Source organism: Mandrillus leucophaeus, unplaced genomic scaffold (genome assembly GCF_000951045.1).
Source record: "Mandrillus leucophaeus isolate KB7577 unplaced genomic scaffold, Mleu.le_1.0 Scaffold851, whole genome shotgun sequence".
NCBI classification, from domain to species: domain Eukaryota; kingdom Metazoa; phylum Chordata; class Mammalia; order Primates; family Cercopithecidae; genus Mandrillus; species Mandrillus leucophaeus.
In genome coordinates, this window is record NW_012109264.1 from 973,989 (window position 1) to 996,927 (window position 22,939).

General features: G+C 38.6%; 1 protein-coding gene across 1 annotated transcript in view; it reads left to right on the plus strand.

The window, feature by feature from the left end:
- The first annotated feature begins 1,545 nt into the window (after window positions 1-1,545).
- ASAP1 (ArfGAP with SH3 domain, ankyrin repeat and PH domain 1) overlaps window positions 1,546-22,939 on the plus strand; it is a 204,880-nt gene continuing 183,486 nt past the window's right edge. The window contains exons 1-2 of the mRNA XM_011968634.1: window positions 1,546-1,575; window positions 15,351-15,423. Coding sequence (XP_011824024.1) covers window positions 1,546-1,575; window positions 15,351-15,423 — 103 coding nt within the window. The remainder of the gene's footprint in view (window positions 1,576-15,350; window positions 15,424-22,939) is intronic.

Below are 22,939 nucleotides of genomic sequence, written 5' to 3' on the forward strand. Positions count from 1 at the left end.
TCCATTCTAATTTGTTCTATACATAATTTTTAGTAACCATAGAGTCCTTACTATTTCTATTTTATTTTAGTTTACCATTTTACTGTTGTTGGATTTAGGTTGCTTCTAACTTTCTATAAAACACTGCTAATGATGATTTAGAGCATTTGATAATACACATCCTTTGTTTATTATTGAGGAAATCACAGCAGTTGTTTTGAAAGGAATTATCAGGACTGGATTTACTGTGTCAAATGTAAGGATGGTTTTGTGACTTGAAGTATAATTTGTCTTCAGAAGGGTTTGTGGCCATTTCTCCAAAGCCTCTCCATTCACCAAATTTCTTTTCGTTTCTATTTCTTACAGCTTTAGAAAGATAAAAAATGCATTTTTTTATTGTTGCATGTGGAATTTTAAAATGATCAGTGTGATTGAAATTACTTGCATATGTTTGCTATTTTCAATTTCTTGTGTTAATGTTTTTTGTCCTTCTGTTCTTCTGGGTCTCTATAGCAGCAACATAAGAATTCTGCATCCTAAGGATATATTAGAGATGTCAACTTTCGATATCTCTAATGCATGATCTTTGTTGTGTTTTCCCCTTAGTTCTTTTGTCTTGGTTTTGTTTGTTCTATAAAAATTGATAACAATTATTTATCTTTTTCCTGATAGTATCTGTTGTTGACATTAGAAAATTGTCAGACCTCTTTAGCTGTTGTGCATAGTATATTTTTTGAGGCCTTTGTTCAGTTTTTAAAAATTACATTTCTATTTATTTATTTATTTATTTATTTATTTAGAACCAGAGCCCAGGCTGGAGAGCAGTGGCTCTACCTCGTCTCACTGCAACCTCCTCCTGCTGGGTTCAAGCACTTCTCCTGCCTCAGCCTCCTGACTAGCTGGGATTACAGGTGCCTGCCACCACATCGGGCTAATTTTTCTATTTTTAGTAGAGGTGCGGTTTCACTATGTTGGCCAGGCTGGTCTTGAACTCCTGACCTCAAGTGATCTACCTGCCTCGGCCTCCCAAAGAGCTGGGATTACAGGCGTGAGCCATCACGCCTGGCCAGTTTTTTAAAATTTAGTGTTCTATATTGGTGTTCCAAAAAACATTGCTCTGCAGGTGTGCAAAAATAAAAACTAGGTATTCTGATTGTAATTAGTTACTTAATTATTTATTTTATCTTGGTTGGGAATTATTGGAGTATAGAATTAAACATGTTTCTTTAAAACATTCCAGTCTTCAATAGCCTGACATGCATTCAGTATCTCCAGGAAAAAGATATCGCTAGAATGTAGTATTTTCCAAATTTACTATTAATTGTTTTCTCCAGAATACTTTCCAGCATTTCTCAGAAACAGTTTTCTACAAATCACAGGATAAGAACTGCTGGTTTAATTCATTTGGATGTTTTTTTTTTTTAACTCCATCAATTTTTTTATGAGAAGCAATTCTTCATTTTTAGTAATCATCTTTATGCAAATGTATAGCCCGGGCTTCTTGGTCTCCTCTGCCAAATTAGGTCTTTCTCTCCTTATTAAAAAATAAAACAAAACAAACCGACAATGACCAGATCTGTGGTTGGCAGCTCTGAGGTTTGTTTTAATGAATAAACAATTGGGTCTAAATGCATAACTGAAATGGAGAAGTCACCAATGACTTACTGCTTGTATTCCCTTCAAACTTCTGTTCTCAGAAGCTAGGAACGTGAAACAGCTGTAGTAAGCTTAGCATGTGCTATACTTGGACATGATAAAAAGTAGAATAAAACATGGTTTTTTTAATTGGAGAAGCAGTCAGACATGGCAGAAAGCACAGACTTTGGAGTTAAACTTTCCGGGGTTAAAATCCTGATTTTTCCATTTACTAGTTTTTGGCCCTGGATCCCTGCTTTCTTTTTTTTTTTCTTTTTTTTTTGAGACGGAGTCTCGCTCTGTCGCCCAGGCTGGAGTGCAGTGGCCAGATCTCAGCTCACTGCAAGCTCCGCCTCCCGGGTTTACGCCATTCTCCTGCCTCAGCCTCCCGAGTAGCTGGGACTACAGGCGCCCACCACCTCGCCCGGCTAGTTTTTTGTATTTTTTAGTAGAGAGGGGGTTTCACCCCAGGATGGTCTTGATCTCCTGACCTCGTGATCCGCCCGTCTCGGCCTCCCAAAGTGCTGGGATTACAGGCTTGAGCCACCGCGCCCGGCCGGATCCCTGCTTTCTAACTCCGTTTCTTCATCTCCAAAAAGACATTATTAATGCATGTCTTCTTAGATTGATGAAGTCTTTGAATATTAAATTCAAGGTCAACTTTTCAGAATATTTCTTGGAGTCAGAGGATGCAAAATAGGGACATAGAAATGGCTGGAATTAGAATCTGAGCCTGACACTATGGCCTATCTTTTTAATTGCATGGAAATCTTGAATATCAGATACTTTCCCAGATATATATCCGTGTTGATGCTATTTGTGTTACTTTTTTTAAAATTAAAATTGCTTTCATTTAAAAGGAAATCTAACATGCTAAGAGAGTTAGAAGAATAATGTTCCTAGGATTTGAAAATACTTGATTTTCAAAAATCAGAGCCAGGAGAGACTGCAGATTGGTGTAGTCTTGCACATTTGCAGGTCAGGAAGCTGAAAACCAGAGACATCTGAGGGGCAGTCAAATTTAGATGGTAGGTTCCAGTTTCTGTGCACTGGACACATCTAGATCTTCTCCTACACCCTGGGGTGCAGGTCCAGCAAGATGGCTCTACAACTGGGAAGAAATAATATATAAATAAACACATACATAGGTATGTCTGGTATCTTAAAAGATTAATAACTGTTCTTTGCCAAGATAAAAATGTGAGGAAAACGTCATTATAACCTGGCAGGTGCTCTCATAGCACTGGTGAATGAAGAGAGATTATTTCTTAACTGGGGACAGGGGGCAGTGAAAATTTCTTATTGGGTGATAAAACCCAATCTTAAAGGTTGAAGAAGAGCTTGTAAAATTGTTAAGAAGATGATGGAGAAAAAGGTGAAAGGCAGAAGTATTGTTCAGAAAAGGGAAAATTTTAGCTACTAGAATTAGCATCTCCAGAGTCATAAAGGCCAGAAAGGAGCCTGGCATGTTTGGACATCATGAACTTGGAGAGCCAGGAATATAAAGTGGATAGTCACAATGACAAGGGTGGGCTGGCTGCAAAAGGGAGTTTGTGAAAGTGAGGTGAGGCAGAGAAGGGCTTTATGAGCCATGGTTGGGGGTTCCACTTGATTCTGTTTTAAAGTTAGAGAGTGGCATGACTAGACATACTTAGAAACACTCAGCAACAGTGCAGAAGATGGATGGGTGGAGGATGAACTGCTAGAGGCTGTGGAAGTATCTGGCTGGGGCATGATTAAGTCCTAAAGTAAGACAGGAGCCCTTGGAATGGGTTTCAGAAATGCTGCAGAATATCCTGGCATAGAGGCCCACACTTGTAGTCTCAACTGCTCTGGAAGCTGAGACAGGAAGATCCCTTGAGCCTAGGGGTTTGAATCTAGCCTAGTAACTTAATGAGACCCCTGTTTCTAAAAAATAGAAAACAACGGAAAAAGAAATGCTGCTGAGATTGAATTGGCAGAATTTTGCGGCCTCTTGGGAAGAGGGTTAAACAAAAAGAATGTGACTTTAGTGTCCAGGTGAACATCTTTGTGCCATCACTGTGATACTAAAGAGACATGGAGGAGGGAGGAAGAGAAGATTTGGAGGAAGACTTGAGTTTGGGGTGTGGTCCCAGAGGAGGAAGTGGATTGAACCACAACAGAAATACTTCAGAGAAGTTCTGTGGTGTAATACCCAGCTCGTCTCCTCCCTTTCCAGTCTTGCCCCTTTACCTTCCATTTTCACCACAACAGTCAGAGTCATTTTTCTCAGGGTCAGAGCTAATTACGTCTTTGTTCTAAAACCCTAGAGGCTCCCTCTTGGCCAAACTGCGGCCTCCAGAATACAATCCAGTGTCCTCCAGAATACAATCCAGTGTCCTTACCATGGCCGTTTCCTCGCTGTGTGATGGGTCCCAGTGTATCTCTTCAAACCTCCTGTTGCCTATTGTTTCAGGCATCTGATCTCCCTAATGCTTCTTCACACCAAGGGCATCTTTTCTCAGAATGTTGGCATGCACATGGTTGTTCTCTATCTAGTCCACCTTGAAGAAGAGAACGTTCTTGTCTTCACCAGGTATCCCCACACCTAGAACAGACTTGATGCCTGGAGGTATAGGTCTTTGTAGATGGAGGAGCCGTATATGCCTGTTCATTCCCCCCGCCACATTCCTCAGCACAGACTAAATGTTTGAGTGACCTCTCAATGGGCCAGAGTTAGGATTAGAAATACCAGAAAGATAAACTATTCCTCTTTGATGAGTAAGCTCCTGTTTTCTTTCCCGATCCCACAGATAGGCCCACTAATTATTTTCAAGGGTTTTTCTACCAGTCAGTCACTCTCAGTGGTGGTTTTCAGTAAGTCACCAGTATTTTAAAGGGCACCTGGAAACTCTCACAAGCCTTTGCATCTCCACCTGGTGGTGTAGTTGGTTATTTATATTAAGCCTATTTTCTGTGTGCAGGTACATATGTCAGCAATCAGTTTTAGTGAAAATGATGCCCATTGTCAAGACTCTAGTTCTCAATTTGTGAAGTCCACAAAGGCTGTAGTTCCCAGGGTGTGCCTGAAGCTAAATGGAAAGCCCCTCTGTGGTTTTAACTGACACTATGCTGAGCAAAGTATTTAGCAGATAGACCTATGTGAAATGGCTGATGTGCAGCCCAAATCTGAGCTGCTTGGGTGACACAACCCCAGTGACCTGCAAGTTGACTCCTTCCCCCCTTTGCTTTTTATCTCAACTACTCTTTAGCTGTTTTACATGGAGCCTCCTGGAATGGGAAGAAAAAGTCTTTGAAACTGATCGTCTAGTAGCCTGATTACTGAATCCTTGTTTTCTTTAAGGATCCTCCATCTTTTGAACCCCATTGTGTCAGGTTGAAGGGTTGGAGAGCAACATGGTTATGAATATAGACCTTCGGATCAGGAAGATCTGCTTTGGAATCTTGGCTGTCTTATTAGCTGCATATCTTAGGGCCATTCTGATGTTCAATTTTCTTATCTGTAAAACATAGGTAATAGAAACCTTCTTATAAGTTACTGTGATGATTATATGATATAAAATTAATGGCAGTGTCACATTGTCATTCTATCATCATCAATATTGGGGAGAAAAGAGACAAAAATGAGCTAAAATCAGACTCTGAAGACCATTGGGAAAAGGAGGAAAAGAAGCAAACACATGTCTGTGTCAGGTATTATATGAGAAAGGCATTAACAGTACCTTTGGTATCAGAGAGAGTAACTAACTTGACCAGGGTCACGCAGTCAGTGCGTGGTAGCCAAGCAAGAAGTGACACAGTTCTCTATGGCCTCAAAGCTTGTGTTTGTAGCCATGGCTTTACACCTCTCAAGATGGTAGCTTGACGCGTGAGTAGGCTGTGTTTCTTCCAAGAGGCAAAGGTTGGACCTCTTAACAAATGGTAGTTGATTTCTAGAACATTAATGATCACTTAGAACTGTGGATACTGGTAGTAACTTAGTGCCAGATGGTGTGGGATCATCAAGGATTCTACTGATTAGGTGCAGAGAATGAGCTTCCCAGAGAAAAGCAAGACTTAGCTTAGCCCTCAGAGGTGGATTGAGTTCTCTTTACAGAATGTATGGAATGGCTGTACTTGTTTAGGGTGACAGGTTTGATTTTAAGGGTTGTATTTGTTTTCACACTGGTATAAAGAACTACCTGATACTGGGTAATTTATAAAGAAAAGAAGTTTAATTGACTCAGTTCCGCATGGCTGGGGAAGCCTCAGGAAACTTACCGTCTTGGCAGAAGGCAAAGAGGAAGCAAGCACCTTCTTCACAAGGCTGCAGGAGAGAGAGTGGAAGAGCCGTACTTTTTAACCATCAGATCTTGTGAGAACTCACTCACTATTATGAGAACAGAATGGGGGGAACCACCCCTATGATCCAATCACCTCCCGCCAGGCTCCTTCCCTGACATGTGGGGATTACAGTTCGACATGAGAGTTGAGTGGGGACACAGAGCCAAACCCTATCAAGGGTTTTGAAGGGGATCTATTTTCCTTTCTCTATACACATTGCTGAATTGTGCCATTGGTACAAAAGGCAGAGTGGTTTAATGAAAAGGTTGTTGATATGATAGGAGGCCCATACCTTCCTCTCACTCATCTAGTCTCTCTCAGTGTCTGCTTTTCCCGTGATGGGGTGCGGGGGAGGGAGGTAGGCAGGCCCTTCACCGCAAGTGGCTTCCTTTTGCCCGTGTTATATGTAGAACTTTGTAAGACTTCCTCTACAACTCGTGGTAATTAATTGAGAGAAGTGTGCTTCATCCAGGTCCTAAGCCTTCATAAATGATTATAAAATGATTTCATCATTGATACTTGATGTGACTGACTTTTGAAAAGCAAGATAAGGCTTGGGAACCATTGTAACCTCCAAGAGTCCTGGGGCGATTAGAAAGTGAATACTTTTACATGTGCTACCCAAACAAAAAATATGTGTTGCAATATTTACCTTAGTTAAGATGGTGCTTCCTTTGAGTGATTGGAATAAACATTAAGGCTTTAAAACAAACAGTACGTGAGAAATAAACAGCAGCATTATTGAGTTCCAGTTTTCTTCTGTACAGCTTTAATTCTTGATGCTTTTAATATAGAGTCAGATTTATTTGACTGATATTTATTGAGGCCTACTCTGGGCCTAACATAGGCCCTGCCTCAAAACGTATACACACCTAACAAATAATTTATGCCTACGTAGGAAAGCAGACTTTTGTGAGCTAGTTTTATGCAATACCTTTTCTTTGGCTCGGGAAGTTGATAGCTTGGTGATATTTTCTTGCATGGACTAAATCCTTAGAATTGTTTAGGAGATACTGGCCGAAGGTAGTATGTTAAATTTTTGCCAAGGATCTGAACTGTGAAGTAACTCTTCAAAGTTTAGGATCTACAGATCTTTGCTGTTTTTGGGTCAAATTCCAGCTGAGAACCATGCAACCATTAAGCTGTAGGCACTGTAGCGGACATTAAATGTTTCTGATAGAAATCTTTATAAACACAGGAGAATCTTAAGGATACTTTTTATAGTCTAAAACAGCACAGAAAAACATCTTAAAACCTTTATTTGCAGATCACATATCAACTTTCAATTTTGGGGCTGTGTTATGCAAATCAAATTTTATTTTAGGTTGGTCATTTCCCCTTCATGGCAGCCTCATTCAACTCATATTAATCTTGAAACTAACAAATGATAACATCTTTACGTCTTCGTTTCATATAAGCTGCTGCTGCCAGGTCCCTCTTCCTCTGTTGGCAAGTATTCTGTGCTGCTGCTTCCTGGTTGAACCCCACTAACTGTGGGTGTTGTATAGTTGTTACACAGGATGATTCTTAGCACTCCACGCCTCAGCTCCTCAAACTGCTGTAATTGGGGCTGTACTTTTCCTGTTTCTGTTCTGCTCTCTCTGCCTCAACTTGTCTTTCCTGTCTGCACCCTTACTCCCATTCCTTTCTGGCTTGTTGTAAGAGGAGTGTCAGGTAGAATGCCATGAGCGGCGTCTCCTCTAGGATTGCAGGGGTTGAAGATGGAATTGACCTAGGGCAGCACTTGGCCCACAGGGGACACTCTTAGTTAGTTCCTTATTCTCTTCTTAATTCCTTTCCAACCTTCTTTTTGTTATCCCTGGAACCCCATGAGACTTATTTTGCTCTTCCAAAGGTGTGCCATACAGACAAGCTATGTTTCACTCACTTCTGTATCTTTATAGCCTAACCCCTAGCCATTGCTTAGTAAATGTTTGCTGGGTGGATGAGTGCATAGAAAGATAATCCTAGTGAGGGGAAATGATGAGAGGTATTTTCAGACTAGTTGGGTTTTAATTTCATTTATGGCCACTCCACTTACCCTTTCAGATGAGGAGATAGAGCTGCTTTGGCAGGGTTTATTGTGCCCACATGATCATTTTGGATTCTTCCACAGTCTCCGGGAATGGGCATTCTTGTTTTTAATTTCAAGTAGTCAGAAGATTCTGGGACCATCTGTTCACTAGTGTAGGAAAGGGCAAGGCAACAAGGAGTTCATATGCACATAGTACTCAGGTCAGTTTAACTGAAACCACCAACAGGTCCTCAAATGTCAGACACAGACATAAGGAAGATATTCATTCCTTCACCTTCCGTTTGTTTGCTTGTTCATTCAGTCAGCTTCCACTGAGTGCTCTAGTAAGTCTGATACCATGCTACCTGTTGGGGCCTTTTAGGTTACAACAGGGTGATCTGTACACCCTTGATTCGGCTCTCCAGCCAGATCAGTGACTAACACAAATCTTTAAAATGAATTTAATACATTTTTCCTGTGAAAAGAAGGGAAATTTAAAAAAATTAATAGATATTTACTGCACATCTCTTATTGTTTTCTATGCTGGTGACATTGCCGTGAACAGGATAGTACCACCTCTTTGAGAGATTACATTCTATTGGGACAGATCGTAATCGCAGGAGCATGACAATAAGATCATTTCAGAGATTGTTAGTTCTTCCTAGGTAGTAAGAGAGGGTAATGAATGGAGAGTGACTGGAAGTTGGGCCATCAGAATGTCCTTGTGAGGTGACATTTGAGCTGAAAGCCAGAAAAAAAGAGAGAAGGTACAAGCCAGGCCCATTTAGATTTAGACGAAGAGAGTTTTAAGAAAAAGATTTCAGGAGAGAGGTCAGCAATTCTAAAAGCTTTAAGGCAGGACTGGTGCATTGGGGTTTGAAAGACTGTAGGTGTGGCTGGAACATAATGAGTAGTGGAGGGTATGGGAACAGAGGGGAGAGGGCAAAAGGCTGGGTCACATAGGGCCTTACAGGCAGTAGCGAGGACTTTGTTTTATTAGAAGAACAGTGAATTCATTCATCTTTCCTTTCTTCCTCCAAAAAGAGAGAGGGAGAGAGATTCGTTTCATTCATGTCAGTGAATCCTTACAAAGCATCTTCTATGTGAAGAAATAAACATGAATATTATCCTGGTATTATTCTTACAGAGTTTTCAGTTGATGGAGTACGGGGAGAGACACAGGTACTTAAACATCTGAAAAATAAGATACAGAGTGGAATGATTTGAGAAGTATGGATAAAGCAAGCCCCAGGCTAGCAATAATAAATGTTTTATGAACAGCTTACTTTATCAGTCCTATCAGAAGCCTTACCAGGCTTCCCATGTCTTCTAGCAAAGGGTTTTGTTGCTGCTGCTTTGCTGTGGCAAGAAGTGAGGAGGCCTGCAGCTGGTTAAGGAGAGGTAGATGCACAATTTGGTTTTCACACTTAGGCTGGTGCCTGTTGAAGCGTCTAGCACACTGACTGGATGAATAAATGCCTAAATGATGTAAAAACCCAAGTTTGATGATCATGAGAAAAAATCTCAGAGAAATTGGTTCCAGGACCCCCACAGATACCAAAATCTATGCAGGAAGGCCGACAGCACACATTTGCATGGTTTGCCTGTATCTCTCCCCTTTTTGAGGAGGAGACAGTGACAATTCTTCATTGTCATTCTTTCTTCTGGCACCTTTATCGACAGCTCTACTCATGATCACATTGAACAATGTGAATGAATGCACAGAAAGAGCTTATGCCTTCACATTATGATTATTCATGTATGTGTTCTAGCATATGGAGACTTAAAATGGATAAATAATTTACTGATTTGGCGTGAGGCTGCATGAGAACTTATGTCACTTTTTCATCCTCTTATGCAAGTGTTAATTAGACATCCCTAAACACATTACTCTGCAATCCTCACTCCTCCCATCAAGGTAGCATGATTGCCTAACAAACTCAAGGCTGAAGTAATCAGTCTAAACCAAAATTAGGCCAAAGTAGCATTCCTTGCTTCCCCTGTTAAAGGAATAACACATATAAGAACGTTTACCTTGTGGTGATTATGGGACAAATGCATCCATTAAAAAGCATTTTTTTAAGTGACCTCTCTGAATATACTATAAAACAATACAATGGAAGCCCTTTTTTTTCAAGTGGAAGTTTAAAAAAAAAAATTTTTTTTTTTTTAAGGAAATCACTTTGGTATAGGAGTATTTGTTTCAGAGATGTTTTGCTGTCGCTGCTCCAAGTGTTTCACTGGCAGCCGCCTTCTGAGGTGACAGTAATGATAGCTAGTCGTTTTTGAGCACCTGCTCCATTCAAGGCTTTGTGCTAGCCACTTCTAGGCACATTAACGTATTGAATGCTCACAGCACAGGTATAATTCCCTGCTACCTTGGCATATCTCTAGGAAATTCTATGGTGATATTTTATTGTTATATACTATTTCCTGCCTCTGTAAACATATTCATAAAATTTAGCTCCAAAGAATTGTGGTTATTATCTAAAATCAAATCTACCCAAATTAAGAGCAATTTTACCACTTGAGTATATAGAAAGTGCCATAGATTTAGAAAGTAATTCTAAAATAGTTAGAATTTTAGAAAATCTTAATGAATAGTGGCAACAGTATTGCCATTTCTCAGTTAACGTAAATATATTTCAATAAAATATTTTTAAAGAAAGTTCACAGAATAACTGAAGGCAATGTCCTCTTAAGACATTATTCTCATCACTGTATAGTCATATCTCTTCTACATATATGGCTATACATATTAGATATGTATGCCTTTAAACTTTGTTCGCAACCATTAGGGGAAGAATTACAGAGGACCATGTTTTCTAAATTTAAAACTATTTTATCAACCATTTTCAAAACAAGTCTTATGTTGCCTACTTTTCTGTTTTGTGGAGATGATTATACTGATGAGTTTATGTATTCAGTAATTTGTCGCTTCATTTCATAAGCATTTTTGAGCATCTACTGTGTGCTAGACACTGGGAATAGGAACTCAGCCATGAACAGGTTATACAAAGCCCCTGCTTTCATAGAACTTCCATTCTTCTAGAGAAATACCGTAAAAGCAAACAAATCATGAACAGGATTATTTCAGGGTGTGGTAACACTATGGAAAAACTGGCATGAGGTGCATTCGAGAGTAACCCTTGGGTGGGTCGAGTGTGTACACTGCTGTAGGGTATCCTTAGAAGACTTTTGTGGAGAAAGGACTTTTAATCTGAGGCCTGTGTAAGAAGAAAGATCCAGTCATCCAGAGAGCTTGGGGGAAGAGTTCTAGGCAGAGCAATCAACTAGTTCAAATGCCCTGAGCAGGCATGGTCAGATTCATACACGTCTCTGAGAACATCGCTGTTTCACTCTGCTGTGACTGAGGGATACCACTCGGCCTACAGGGGTATGCTACCCTTCCTGTCCTCAAAGTCTCAAAGGACTTTTCCATCCTTATGGTCTGGTTTCTGTAATTTTTCTACATCCTTTTGGCTGTCAGCTCTCATGTAGTGCCTCCATCAGTATGGCTTCCCAGTGGCCTCTCTCTGATTTGCAGCAGCCTGCATCTTCTCTGTGCCTAGATTCAAATGACAAAACTTGTTAAGACTATGTGTGAAATAAAAGTAGAAAGTCTTCGTGTCAAGGTTGGAAGTACTCTCCTAGATTACCATCCCTGATCTTTAGTTATGTAATGTTAAAGAGAATGTAATGATGTCGTATGGCACAACTTTACATTCTCCTTTATTCATGTATTTGTTAATTCATTCTTTCCCGCTCACGCCACCCTTTTGTGTTGTTCAACTGCAGACACATACTTAAAAATGCCCGCACATGTTTTATCCTACTTTTAATGATTTGGGAAAGATAATCTTATAGCCTATAATATCTACCATTTTTCTCTTAGCCCTTATTTAATTTTACATATATGACATTTCAAAGGATGTCACTGCAGTTGTTGTTTGGCATTTATGGGAATAAAACTTTGTAGCACACTTAGACATGTGTTATTTCTAGAGGGAGCCTTGTTTGACTGAAGGACAGTATCCCCTGGCTCTCTAAAACAGGAGGCTCTTAAAAGTGCATTTTATTTAGCTTATTTTTGCCAGTGGCCAAACACTCGAGCTTAAAAGAAAAAGAAGTGTCACCTAGAGTTAACTGACTGTAGCTGTCAAATGGGGATGCTTTCAATAAACTTTAAAAGTGAGTAGGTGAACTTTACACCCTAACAGTTCATAAGCAAGTTGGTAAACATTCAACAAAAATTCTGAGACTGTACCCGCTCCCCCTCCAACGGAAGGAAGTAGGTAGATAGTCTCAAAAAATGTTATGGCTGAAATCTTTCACATTCATTTGCTCATTTGGAGTTAACTGTAAAGTCCACTTAGTAATTTCTCTTAGACTACAGTCACCTTTTTTGGTCATTATTCCCGCAAAGATAACCGATAGTTTATTTTCCTCCAGAAGCAGGTCTTTGTTTCTTTCTTGAAAGTAATTAAGAAATGTTAAGATTCAGGGGAAACTTGGACTTGCCTTCCACAACAGATTAGATGGCATGGTTGAAAAAGCATAGGCTGGCTCTTCTCTTACTTGGTATGTGACGCTTGGCAAGCTAACTAATTTCTCTAAGGCCCAAGGTTTTTTATCAGGGAAAAAGGACAATCATAAGTATAGAAAAAAATTAATGACTATTTTTAGCATTTTAAAAAAATGACATCACAGAAACAGTTCATCTAGGAATAAACCCATTTTTTAAGTAAATTTACTTTTAAGTAAATGCTTATTTGCATCATTTTCCATCTAAATGTCTCATATTTTTTTAAAACTCAGGTTTATCTCAAAACTGGTATGTAGTTGCCACCTCCCCCATATAATGAGACTGTTTTTAGTCTCAGCTTATCGCAGATATCATTAGAATGCAGAATTAGGTAGTGGTTAGAAGATAAGGCTCTGTGTTGTCAGAGACCTGGGTTCAAATTCCAGCTCAGCTACCCTGGACAAGTTAACCTTTCTAAGCCAAGCCTCTGTTTCCTCATTCATAAAATGGATATAATAATAATATTTATTTCCTAGGACTTTTGTGAGAATTAACTGAGAAAATCTATGTAAACCTCTTAGCATGCTTTCTGGTTTATACCAAGTGTTTGTTAAATACTGGTTATCTTCCCTCTTTCCTCTACAGTGCAAATCTTAAATCTTTTCAGTAATACAAAATTTGTCTCTTCCCTGAAATGTCTCATAAAACATTTCCTTAAGCATGACATGCAGCATGACAGGTATGTGAGATGACTTGAGATCCTAAGCCAAGGAGCATTTTGTATAGGTAGAGGTACATTGTAGTTTTCAGGGTATCTCCTATCAATGGCAAATGATCATGGTTTTTCATTTATTTTAGCTCTTTACAATACAGTCATTTAAATTTTTTAAAAGAGATATAAGTGTATTTAAAGGGAGATATTGAACAGAAGTACAGGTGGGCAGTGGATGTGACAAGATACGGAGTTAGAATGTAGTGATGGGTATGGTGGAAATAGTGTTAGACTTGCAGTCTGGAAACCCTGTTTTTTGTCTCAACATCCCAGTAAAGAAAGCATACACTTTGGGATTTGGTAGATATAAGCGTGGAATGTGATGTTATCATTTTCTGCCTCTGTGACCTTGGGAAAGTTACTTAACCTTTCTCGCCTTCCCTTTCTATAAATATTTATTGAAGGTCTACTACATTTCCTTATCTGAAAAATTAAGATGATCTTTAACAGAATTTCTATAAAGATGCAATGCAAAGAGATAAAATATTTGAAAGCATATATATCTTATATAATTGATGTGTTTTATAAATATAATAAGTTTTATACCTCATGTCTAGTAAGTGCTCAGTAAATGTTAGTTCTAGTGTTATTTAGGACCTGTGGTTGCAAGTGACAGAATTCCAAGCTCAACTGGCTTAGGACAGAAGGAATTTGTTGTCTCATGTACTCAGACTATAGGAAGGTTAACAGTGACATATGCCTTGGGAACAGCTGGAAGCGAAAACTCGGATGCCAGAGGACTGTCTCTACCTCTTTTCTCTGTAACTGTGTCTCTGTTAGTGTCATTCTCTCTGGCCACATTTTTCCTCACATCAAGAAACAGAACTACTGGCAGTCCTAAGCTGATGTGACCAGAAAGGGACTGAGCTTGTTTCCAAGCCCAGAAATCCTAGGAATGTCATTGAGTCCAGTATGAGTCTAGTGCTTACCCAGCCAGACATTGGGGTCTAGAGAACAAGAGGTGAAGGAAAATGGTAGGAAAGACCGTTTTCCATAAGGGGAATTGTAGGTGCCTGCTACCATTGCTTTTATCCTTTTCAGCTTCTTCAGGGAAGTACTTAGCCTCTACGGGCTTCAGTTTTCTGGTCTGAAGTTCCAAGGTTTAGATGATGTAATGGATGTGAGTGTACATTTAATGTTTTAAAATTTTATTTATGCAGTTTATTACTGTTATTGCTCATGCCCTGCAAATCTTGACATATCATCTGGGGGTTCCCAGGCTGACCACAGACCCTTGAAGTAGTAGAAAGGGGCCTAAAATTGTTTTAAGAAGCTAGTCCAGTGTGCCAAGTACATTGACTATGCCCCCTTTTAAACTTGTTTTTTGAGTGTAATACACGTACAGAAAGGAGTACATATCCTAAATGCACAATTTGCTGAATTTTAACAAACTAAACACAATTGTATATCCTGTACCTGGATTAAGAATCAACAACAATAGACTCTTAGAAGCCTCCCGCTTGTACCACAAGTAGATTAATGTGTTGATTCATCATCTAAGAAATAATTTAAAAGCGTTACCAGCATCATGATGGCATTTTCCAAACTATTTTTTTAAATTAAAATACTGCTAAAATTCAACTGCCGTATGTCATAAGTATTTTTTTTTAACACTAAAAGAAATCCCAAAACTTAAAAGCACTGTGAAAAGCTCTTCAGGTCATTCCTACTCATTATACTCCTTGAAACATTTTTCTGGCTAAAATTACCATTTAGGTGATAAAATGACAGTGTCCTCTTGCCTGGGTATTGTGCCATTCATGTCTATGCTTGCTTTTTCTCCTTACCAGATTGTAAATGCATGAGAGAATACAAGCCTTAAGATTTCTTAGGTGTCTTGTATTATCTTTCTTGTGCGTAACTTAGCATGATAATTGACTGACTAGAATGCTATCCATTTCACACACTGAGCTTTGTGGAATGACTGTACTTCTCCTGAAACTGTAACTACCCAGATCCCAGGGACTTCCAGTCTGAAATGATTCATTGTTAATGAATATGTCAGTTTGCTGTTGCTCTGGTACTCAGGAAAACAAATGCAATTACAAATGAATTTTTCTTTTTTTTTTTTTTAATTTACCAAATCTTCTAATACCTTTTCCCCCTTTTTTCTCTTTTAGGCTCTAGACCAAGATAGAACAGCCCTTCAGAAAGTGAAGAAGTCTGTAAAAGCAATATATAATTCTGGTCAAGGTAAGCACTTACTAAAAATCAGATAACATGAATTATAAATAATGTCTACAGAGTTTTCTTAGTTATTTAAAAGATGTTAAGTTTATAGGAAACTTGACGCAAATGGAAAAGTAAGTAGGTAAAAGAAATTTCTCTTTTTTTCTCTTATCTCGACTATCAGCCCAAGCCTATTAGTGTTTCCAAAACAGAAAGAAGAGAAAGCATTAGTCGCAGTGGATTTTACTATACCCTTAAGTGCTTAATAGAGTTATGAGTAATTTTGTCACAAATGACATGAAATAGATAAAATTTCTGTGTGAATCTGGTCAACCTGTAACTCAGTGGCTTCAGTTAAAACACATCAGAATCTTTTCCCTTCTTCAGTGTACCTGTACACATTTGAAAATATTGGCGATGGTCGTGGAAAAAGTTAGAGAGGAGGGGGCAAAGTTAAATTCAGACCTCAACAGACCTGTGAACTATCATCTTTTCTTTTGTTGGAAGGTGTACCAGATAACCTATGTAACTAAATGTTTTAACTATCTAGTGACTTTGTCACCTTGGAGTCAAAAGTATGTCATCAGTGAGTAAGAGGAAACAAACCAAATTTAAAAAAAAAAAAAAAAAACAGAGTAACCACAAAAAATGGTAGGCTCCAGCACTGTAGAAGAGAGGCTTGGAAACATAAAATGGATTTCAGAGTTTCTCACTCACATCTTTTGTTACTATTGCAGTACCACCTCACCTACCAATAGGTTACTTCTCTAAGAAATCAGTGGTCTGTAACTTAACAGAAAACCTGGGAGGGAAGGCAGCAGACTATAATAGAAAGAGCACAGGCCATGAAGTTGGACAGATACAGGCTTTCATCCTTGCTAATCCACTTCTTATTAGCAAGGTGACCTTGAGCTAGTTATTTCTCCTTCTTGAGCTTCCATTTTTCTTCCGTAACATGAGGATAGTGGTATTTAAAAAGTTGTTGAAGGGATTTAATGAGCTCATATCTGAAAAGGGTCTGCCAGGTTACGGGAGTTCAATAAATGCTTGTTCCTCTTAATTTTATCATCATGAAATTATTGAGCTGAATGGAACGTGAACAAGCCAAAACCCTCAGGTACTTTATGGCCCTCCCGTCTCATCAGAGCTGGGAATCACTAGCCAAATGAAACTGGAAACCTAATATTCTCTTGTTTTTTAAACCCCCCAGGCCTTGAGACATTCTGTAGTATTAATTGTTAACACAGTTTGCACCCTGGTGCCTTCATTTTGCTCCCTAATTTCTTTATATCCAATAAAACACTAACTTCTCATTAATGTAGATAACTAATGGTCATGTAGTTATGACCAAATGTTGTTTTAGGTCTTGGCTTAAGTTATATACCTAATTTATAACTTCTGCCGTTAGCATTTTTTTCAATGAACTCCTACACTGTGATAGGCCCTTATATTTGATATTAGCTCTTTCGGGAGGTGAGTGGGATAAATAACTAGGAGATGCCACAAAGCGGGCTTCTGGGGTGCTGATATTGTCGTTTCTTGATGCTAGTGGTGGTTACATGGTGAAGTTCACTTTTTGATAATTCATCAGATGCTGAACTTAGGATTTATATACTTTTCTGTAGGTATGTGTATTATATACCAATAAAAATATATTTAAAGTATTATATACAAGGAGGTTCACTGAAGCCTTGGTTGTGATTTGGAAGAGCAGAAAATAAAAGGGATTTATTAAATAAACCATAGTATATATATAATAGAACACTGCACACCCTTTTAAAAAAGAGAGAAACTCAAGTAGTCTAAGTCTGAGTTTGAATCCTAGCTTTGTTATACTGGTTCAAGTCAAGTATATGATTTAACTTCCAGGAGTCTTACATTTCCTTACCATAAATTAAAAAAATAATATCTAATGTGCAGGGGATTGTATGGACAAAAGGAGAGACGATCTAAGGCCCCTAATACACTGCCTGCCACATAGTAGGTGCTTAACAAATGGTAGATGGGGGAAAAGGACAGCTAGATGAATGCTTGAGTGCCTTCTCTATTTTAATTCAGTGATTCCACATATAACATTTGACCAGCCTGATTTTATAAAGAGCTTAAGGAGAACCATTATTTGTCTCAGGAAGAACGGTCAGTTCTCTGTAATGTGATGATGGTTTGTGCCTGAGGCTCTACACTTGTGAGCTGCAAAAAGGAGATCTTTGCTTTACAGCTGTGAGATGCTGCTGTATTTACTGTGCTGAAGGCCCCCTCCATGTGACTCTTTTCCAAATGTTCTCCCTCAAGATGCATTTCATCCCTTGGCCACAATGACCACATCACTCAACAGCTCATACAAAGGCTCCTCTACTGGGGGATATGCTTCTTCCTGTTCTTTAAAGGATTTCCTTGATCACAGCTGCCCTGGGTATGAGAGAAGGGAGAGATTGTTCCTGTATGGATGTAAAGAGGAGAGAGTTCAAGGGCTATATGTGTAATTTGGGTACAGCCTCCTCCAGTAGACTGCACCCTCTTTGTGGATGGGAGTGGCACAGCTAACTGAACATTGAATCTCTCCAGTCTGGATTAGGGGTTCTGTGTGCCCTCCTTCTAGGTTTGTACTATTAGAGTAGCCTCTAGTGACGTATGGTTTTAAATTTTAAATGAATTAAAATAAAATGTAAAATTCAGTTCTTCAGTTTTAGCCACATTTCAAGAATTTAACAGCCATATATGACTAGTGGGTGCCATATTGGATAGTGCAGAAATAGAAACTTCTCCATCATCACAGGAAGTTCTTTTAGACTGATACTGTAGGAGAACATGCATCCCATTGTATTGCAATTATTAACCATCTCTCTTGGAGTAGGTAATGAGTCTTACCTTTGTTGATTAGGATCACCTGAAGAACTCTTAAAAACAAAAACAGGAATCTCTCAGACCCTTACCCTAGAATTGTTCCAGAGTAGAGCCTAGCTATTGAGATTAGAAAATATGTTATTCCCCAGCGGATTCTAACTTGCAGCTAAAATTAAGAACTGTTGCACTGGCCTATGAGCTTTTTGATAAGACTAGTACTATGTTTTTCATCTTCGTAGTTTATGCATTTGTCAAGGTAATTTATTAGTTTGTTCAAAAAGGTATTTATTGAGCACCTATTATATTCTCCTGTTCTGGGCGTTAGGTGTTTGGCATATCAAAGTCTCCGCCTTCATGAATTTTACAATCCAGTAGGGGAGAGATAAATGTTAATCATATCATCAAACTGGAAAGTATTTATAACTAGAAACTAGGAAGTGCTATAAAAGAAAGCTTACAAAGTGCAAAGGGTGAAATAGGAAGAAGGATCTGAGGTAGTATGAGGAAGGTACTAAGGGAGTACCACCTGGAGGAAATGATATTCGTTGTGTATTTATGCTGTACTAGGCTAAGCCAAACAAGCCGATAAGGTAAGTACCATTGTTCTCATTTTATAGATAATGAAACTGAGGCTTAGAGAGCCAGAATAACTTGTTCAGGGTACCATACCTGGCAAATAACAGAAAGAGAGCCCAGCTGCCCCCAGCTTTGCTCTTTACAGGTACTTTGTATTTGTCTTCTACCTAACACATGGCAGGGACTCAATAAGGGTTGAATGAATCGCTACATGTTGGCTGGATGGGTTACTACCTGGGAAGCTCTCTGAGACCAGCTATTAATATTCACTAATCGTGAATATTCATGAATGGATCCATCAAATGGAAACTCCCAGCATTGTAATCTGTGGGATGACTTTGGTGTTTCCCAGATGAGACCACAAATAGTATTACCATGGTCCTGTCTCAGAAATATAGGGACAAACTCAGATCCCTCCAGGTTCCTCACAGACTATTGAGGCCTGATAGGGTTTCTGCAGTCATGAGCAAGTATAGTATAGCTGGGTTTGTGGACAACACTGTGACATTTAATTCTTTAAAAATGACTAAATGAGTAAAACAGTGGTGTTGCATAGCTTTCCATGATACATGCTCAGTGGAATCCAAGCTGTTTCCCTGCAAGGGCTTTTGGCCTCATCCAGAGAAACCACAAGAAGCTGAACCCTGCTATCTGTTTCCCAATGCATTTTCATAATTTTCTTGTTTTCTCACAATGCTTAAGTGATACAAAACCCATGGGATACTTTTTGAACATTTAAAAAGCATTTCCATATTTCTGGTTGGAGGTTACCAATCACTCAACTTCACAAAGTGATTTGAAAATGGCTAAACATTGTGAAGCTTGTTACTCTTAAAATGTGCTATTTTTACACATAAACTTTTATCAGTACTAGTACACAGTATAAAAATGAGGGGATTTTGGTTGTTGTTGTTGTTTGTTTTGTTTTGTTTTGTTTTTTAACAAATTGTCTCCATGCAAGCCCTTTAGTTTCAAGATTGTTCTGGGAATTTGTGTCTCACTTTTCCTTGTTGTGTATGAGGACATTTTAAAAAACAAAACAAAACTCAATTCTGTGAACTGCTTAGACCAATGGAAAATTCTCCACGCTATTCAGTTTTCCTGTGTTATTCTCTAAGTTTTGAAGTTTTAACATTATTAATCTGTGAAACAGATTGTCGTTTAGGAAGTCTGCCTTAGTGGTCCCTTTCCCTTTTCTCCCTCCTTTTGCCCTTTTGCTAATGTATGATTAAAATGACTAGTTTCTTGGGCACTGTGGAGGTTTTAATTTATTGTAATTCTTGGGCAATTTTCTTTACAAAGATAGAGCCTAATCCCCCTTCCCCTTGAATGTACCACCAGAGTTATTAACTCCCTTCTAATGAATAGAATGTAGTAGAAGTGATGCCATGTGATTTCCAAGGCCAGTCCATAGGCAAGATAGCTTCCACCTGGTCCTTCCATTCTTTTTCTGATCATTTTCTTTGAAGGAAGCCAGCTACCATATTGAGGATACTCAAGCAGTCCTATGGAGAACTACCACACACTTGCCAGCCCTGCAAGTGAGACATGGAAGCAAATCTAACCCCAGGCAAACTTTCAGACAACTGTAGCCCTGGCTGGCATCTTGATCTTGATCTTTGTGAGAGACCCTGGGTCATTACAGTAGGAGTGGGGCTGGCATTCCCTCGGAAGCATAAGCATGTGAATGCACATAAGTCAGGTGTGGCTTGAGAAAAGAGCTTACTGTTTGCTTCTCAGTATTGTTTAAAAAACACAGTGTGATACTTTTACAAATGGAAGCATGTGGTTCATAGTAAGCATGGGTATACTGAGTTTTCTGTTCTACCAAATGAGTTAGGTTGAAAACATTAATCTTTTTGAATAGTTACATTCTCACGCAACACAGTTACAGGTATACACTTTTTTCTGGGAATAGGAACTCAGGATATTCCTGCTACTAGGTCTTTCTCTGTGTTAAAGTTTTGTCTTTTTTTTTTTTTTTTGCTTTTTTTTTTTTGCTCAAATTAAATGAACATATTATTATATGGCTGGTTCCTTAGAATGTATGCCAGGATATATTCAGAATAAATGATAGCTTATTGGTAACACATGCTGCCTCTTAGAATCTATAACATTGTTGGTCTGAAAGTTGAGGCTTGTAAATCCTTTAATGTTTCTGGGCAAGAAAAAATGATAGTGGTATATAATTTGATCACAAGCATATGATGTGAAAGTCTTATTTTCAAAACACAGCTAAATTGTTATAAACAGTTTTGTAGCTTTTTCATTACAAGAAAGACAGCCATTGATTTTCTTATTTCCTTACATTTTTGTCTCCCATTCCCTTTCAGTTAGAATTAAGTAGTAGTTTTATAAGAGAGTATTTGTGTTTTTTAAGGCAAAAAATGTGTGGTGTTCTCTCCAGTTTTTCATTTTGTTAAATTATGTATTTTAAGAAAAAGCTCATAGTGCACAAGGAAATCTAGGATTTTAAAGGTAAAGTACTAAATTTATCAATGGATAGGAAGCAAATGCTTTTGTAACCAAACAACTTCATTTGAGCTATTTTTTAGTTAAGCATTTCCTCAAACTTGAAGGTACAGTGTGAATTCAGTTGTAACTAGAGTTGGTAATTAGGTTCGGTGTCTTACCGTGGTGTCATGTAATGCTTATTTTAATCCTGCGGTGTTCAGTGGGGAGAATAATTCTCTTAACAGGCATATGTAAGAGGTATAATAGATTAGAATAAAATGTCACAAGGTGTACAAAAGCAGCTTGTCTCTAGGAAATTTTACCTTTTTTGCTGTTTTCAAGTTTGTGGATAACCAGATTTTTTTTTAAATCTTTTTGAATTACAGTAAATTCATTAATAAAAATAACAATTCTTAAGCTCTTAAAAGGCTTTAGATAGAAATACCATGATTGAGCAAAATCTAAACAAATTTCTTTGGGCCTTCAAGGCATTTTGCATTCTTGTGGGTCTATTATTACTCCTTGGGAGGTGAAAACAAATTAAAATAATGAGTTCCTTCAGAATGGTCAAGGAAGGGTTTTTTTTCCCCCAAAAGTGAATATACTTACCCAGGAGAGCATTACTCCTTAAATTATGTGGGGATAAACTGGAGGGATTCAAAAGAATGCTGTTTAAAAATTGGTGTCTCTTTCCAGAATAATATTAAAACCCCAGGCTTCTTAGAAAGTTTCAATTTTTGGATCCTAGTTATTGGCTCGCATATTCTTTTACTTGAAATTAGAAGCTATTCACTGCGTGTACGAGCCTGTGTATGCACTTCCTCTATTTTGCTGGTTGTAGAATGAGTGCTCTCATTTTACTTAAAATGAGTTAATTTTTTAATGATGTGTGCTTCTATCTTTGGGGAATATACATCATGATAAATTAAGTAGTTTTAAATAAATTTGTGAGTACTCATCCCACGACCACTAGTTTGGGGTTGGTGTATTTTTTTTTTTTTTTGGGGGGGGTACAGGATCTCACTGTGTTGCCCAGGCTGCAGTGCAGTAGCGCAATCTCAGCTCACTGTATCCTTGACCTCCCAGGCTCGGGTGATCCTCCCTCCTCAGCCTCCCGAGTAGCAGCTGGGACCACAGTTGCATGCCACCATGCCCAGCTAATTTTTGTTTTGTGTGTGGGAGGGAGGTGGTGTTTGGTAGAGATGGGGCTTCACCATGTTGCCCAGGCTGGTCTTGAACCCACCTCTGCCTACCACAGTGTTGGGGTTTACAGGCGTGAGCCACCACGCCCAGCCTAGTTTGGGGTTTTTTTTTAAGCCTTAGGATGAACAACAAATTTGCTCTGTTAAAGGTGAATATATAAATGTGTTTCTATGCTTTAATGATTTATTTTGGTAAAAATAAATAATAGATGCCATTTGTTGAACACCTACTATGTGCCAGGTAGAGTCCATTGTGCTTTTCAGTCTTCAGTTAATTATTTTCACTGTTTACATAAAGATTCAGATTAATGACTGTTAGGAACCACCTTTGAGCCTTAAACAGACCCTTCTTGACAACTACAGTCAAGATTCTATGACTTTACCTATGTCTTGCTGCCTCTTATTTCCAGTTGCATTTTCATCATTCTGAAATGGTTTATGTCTCATTAAAGTAGGATTGTATT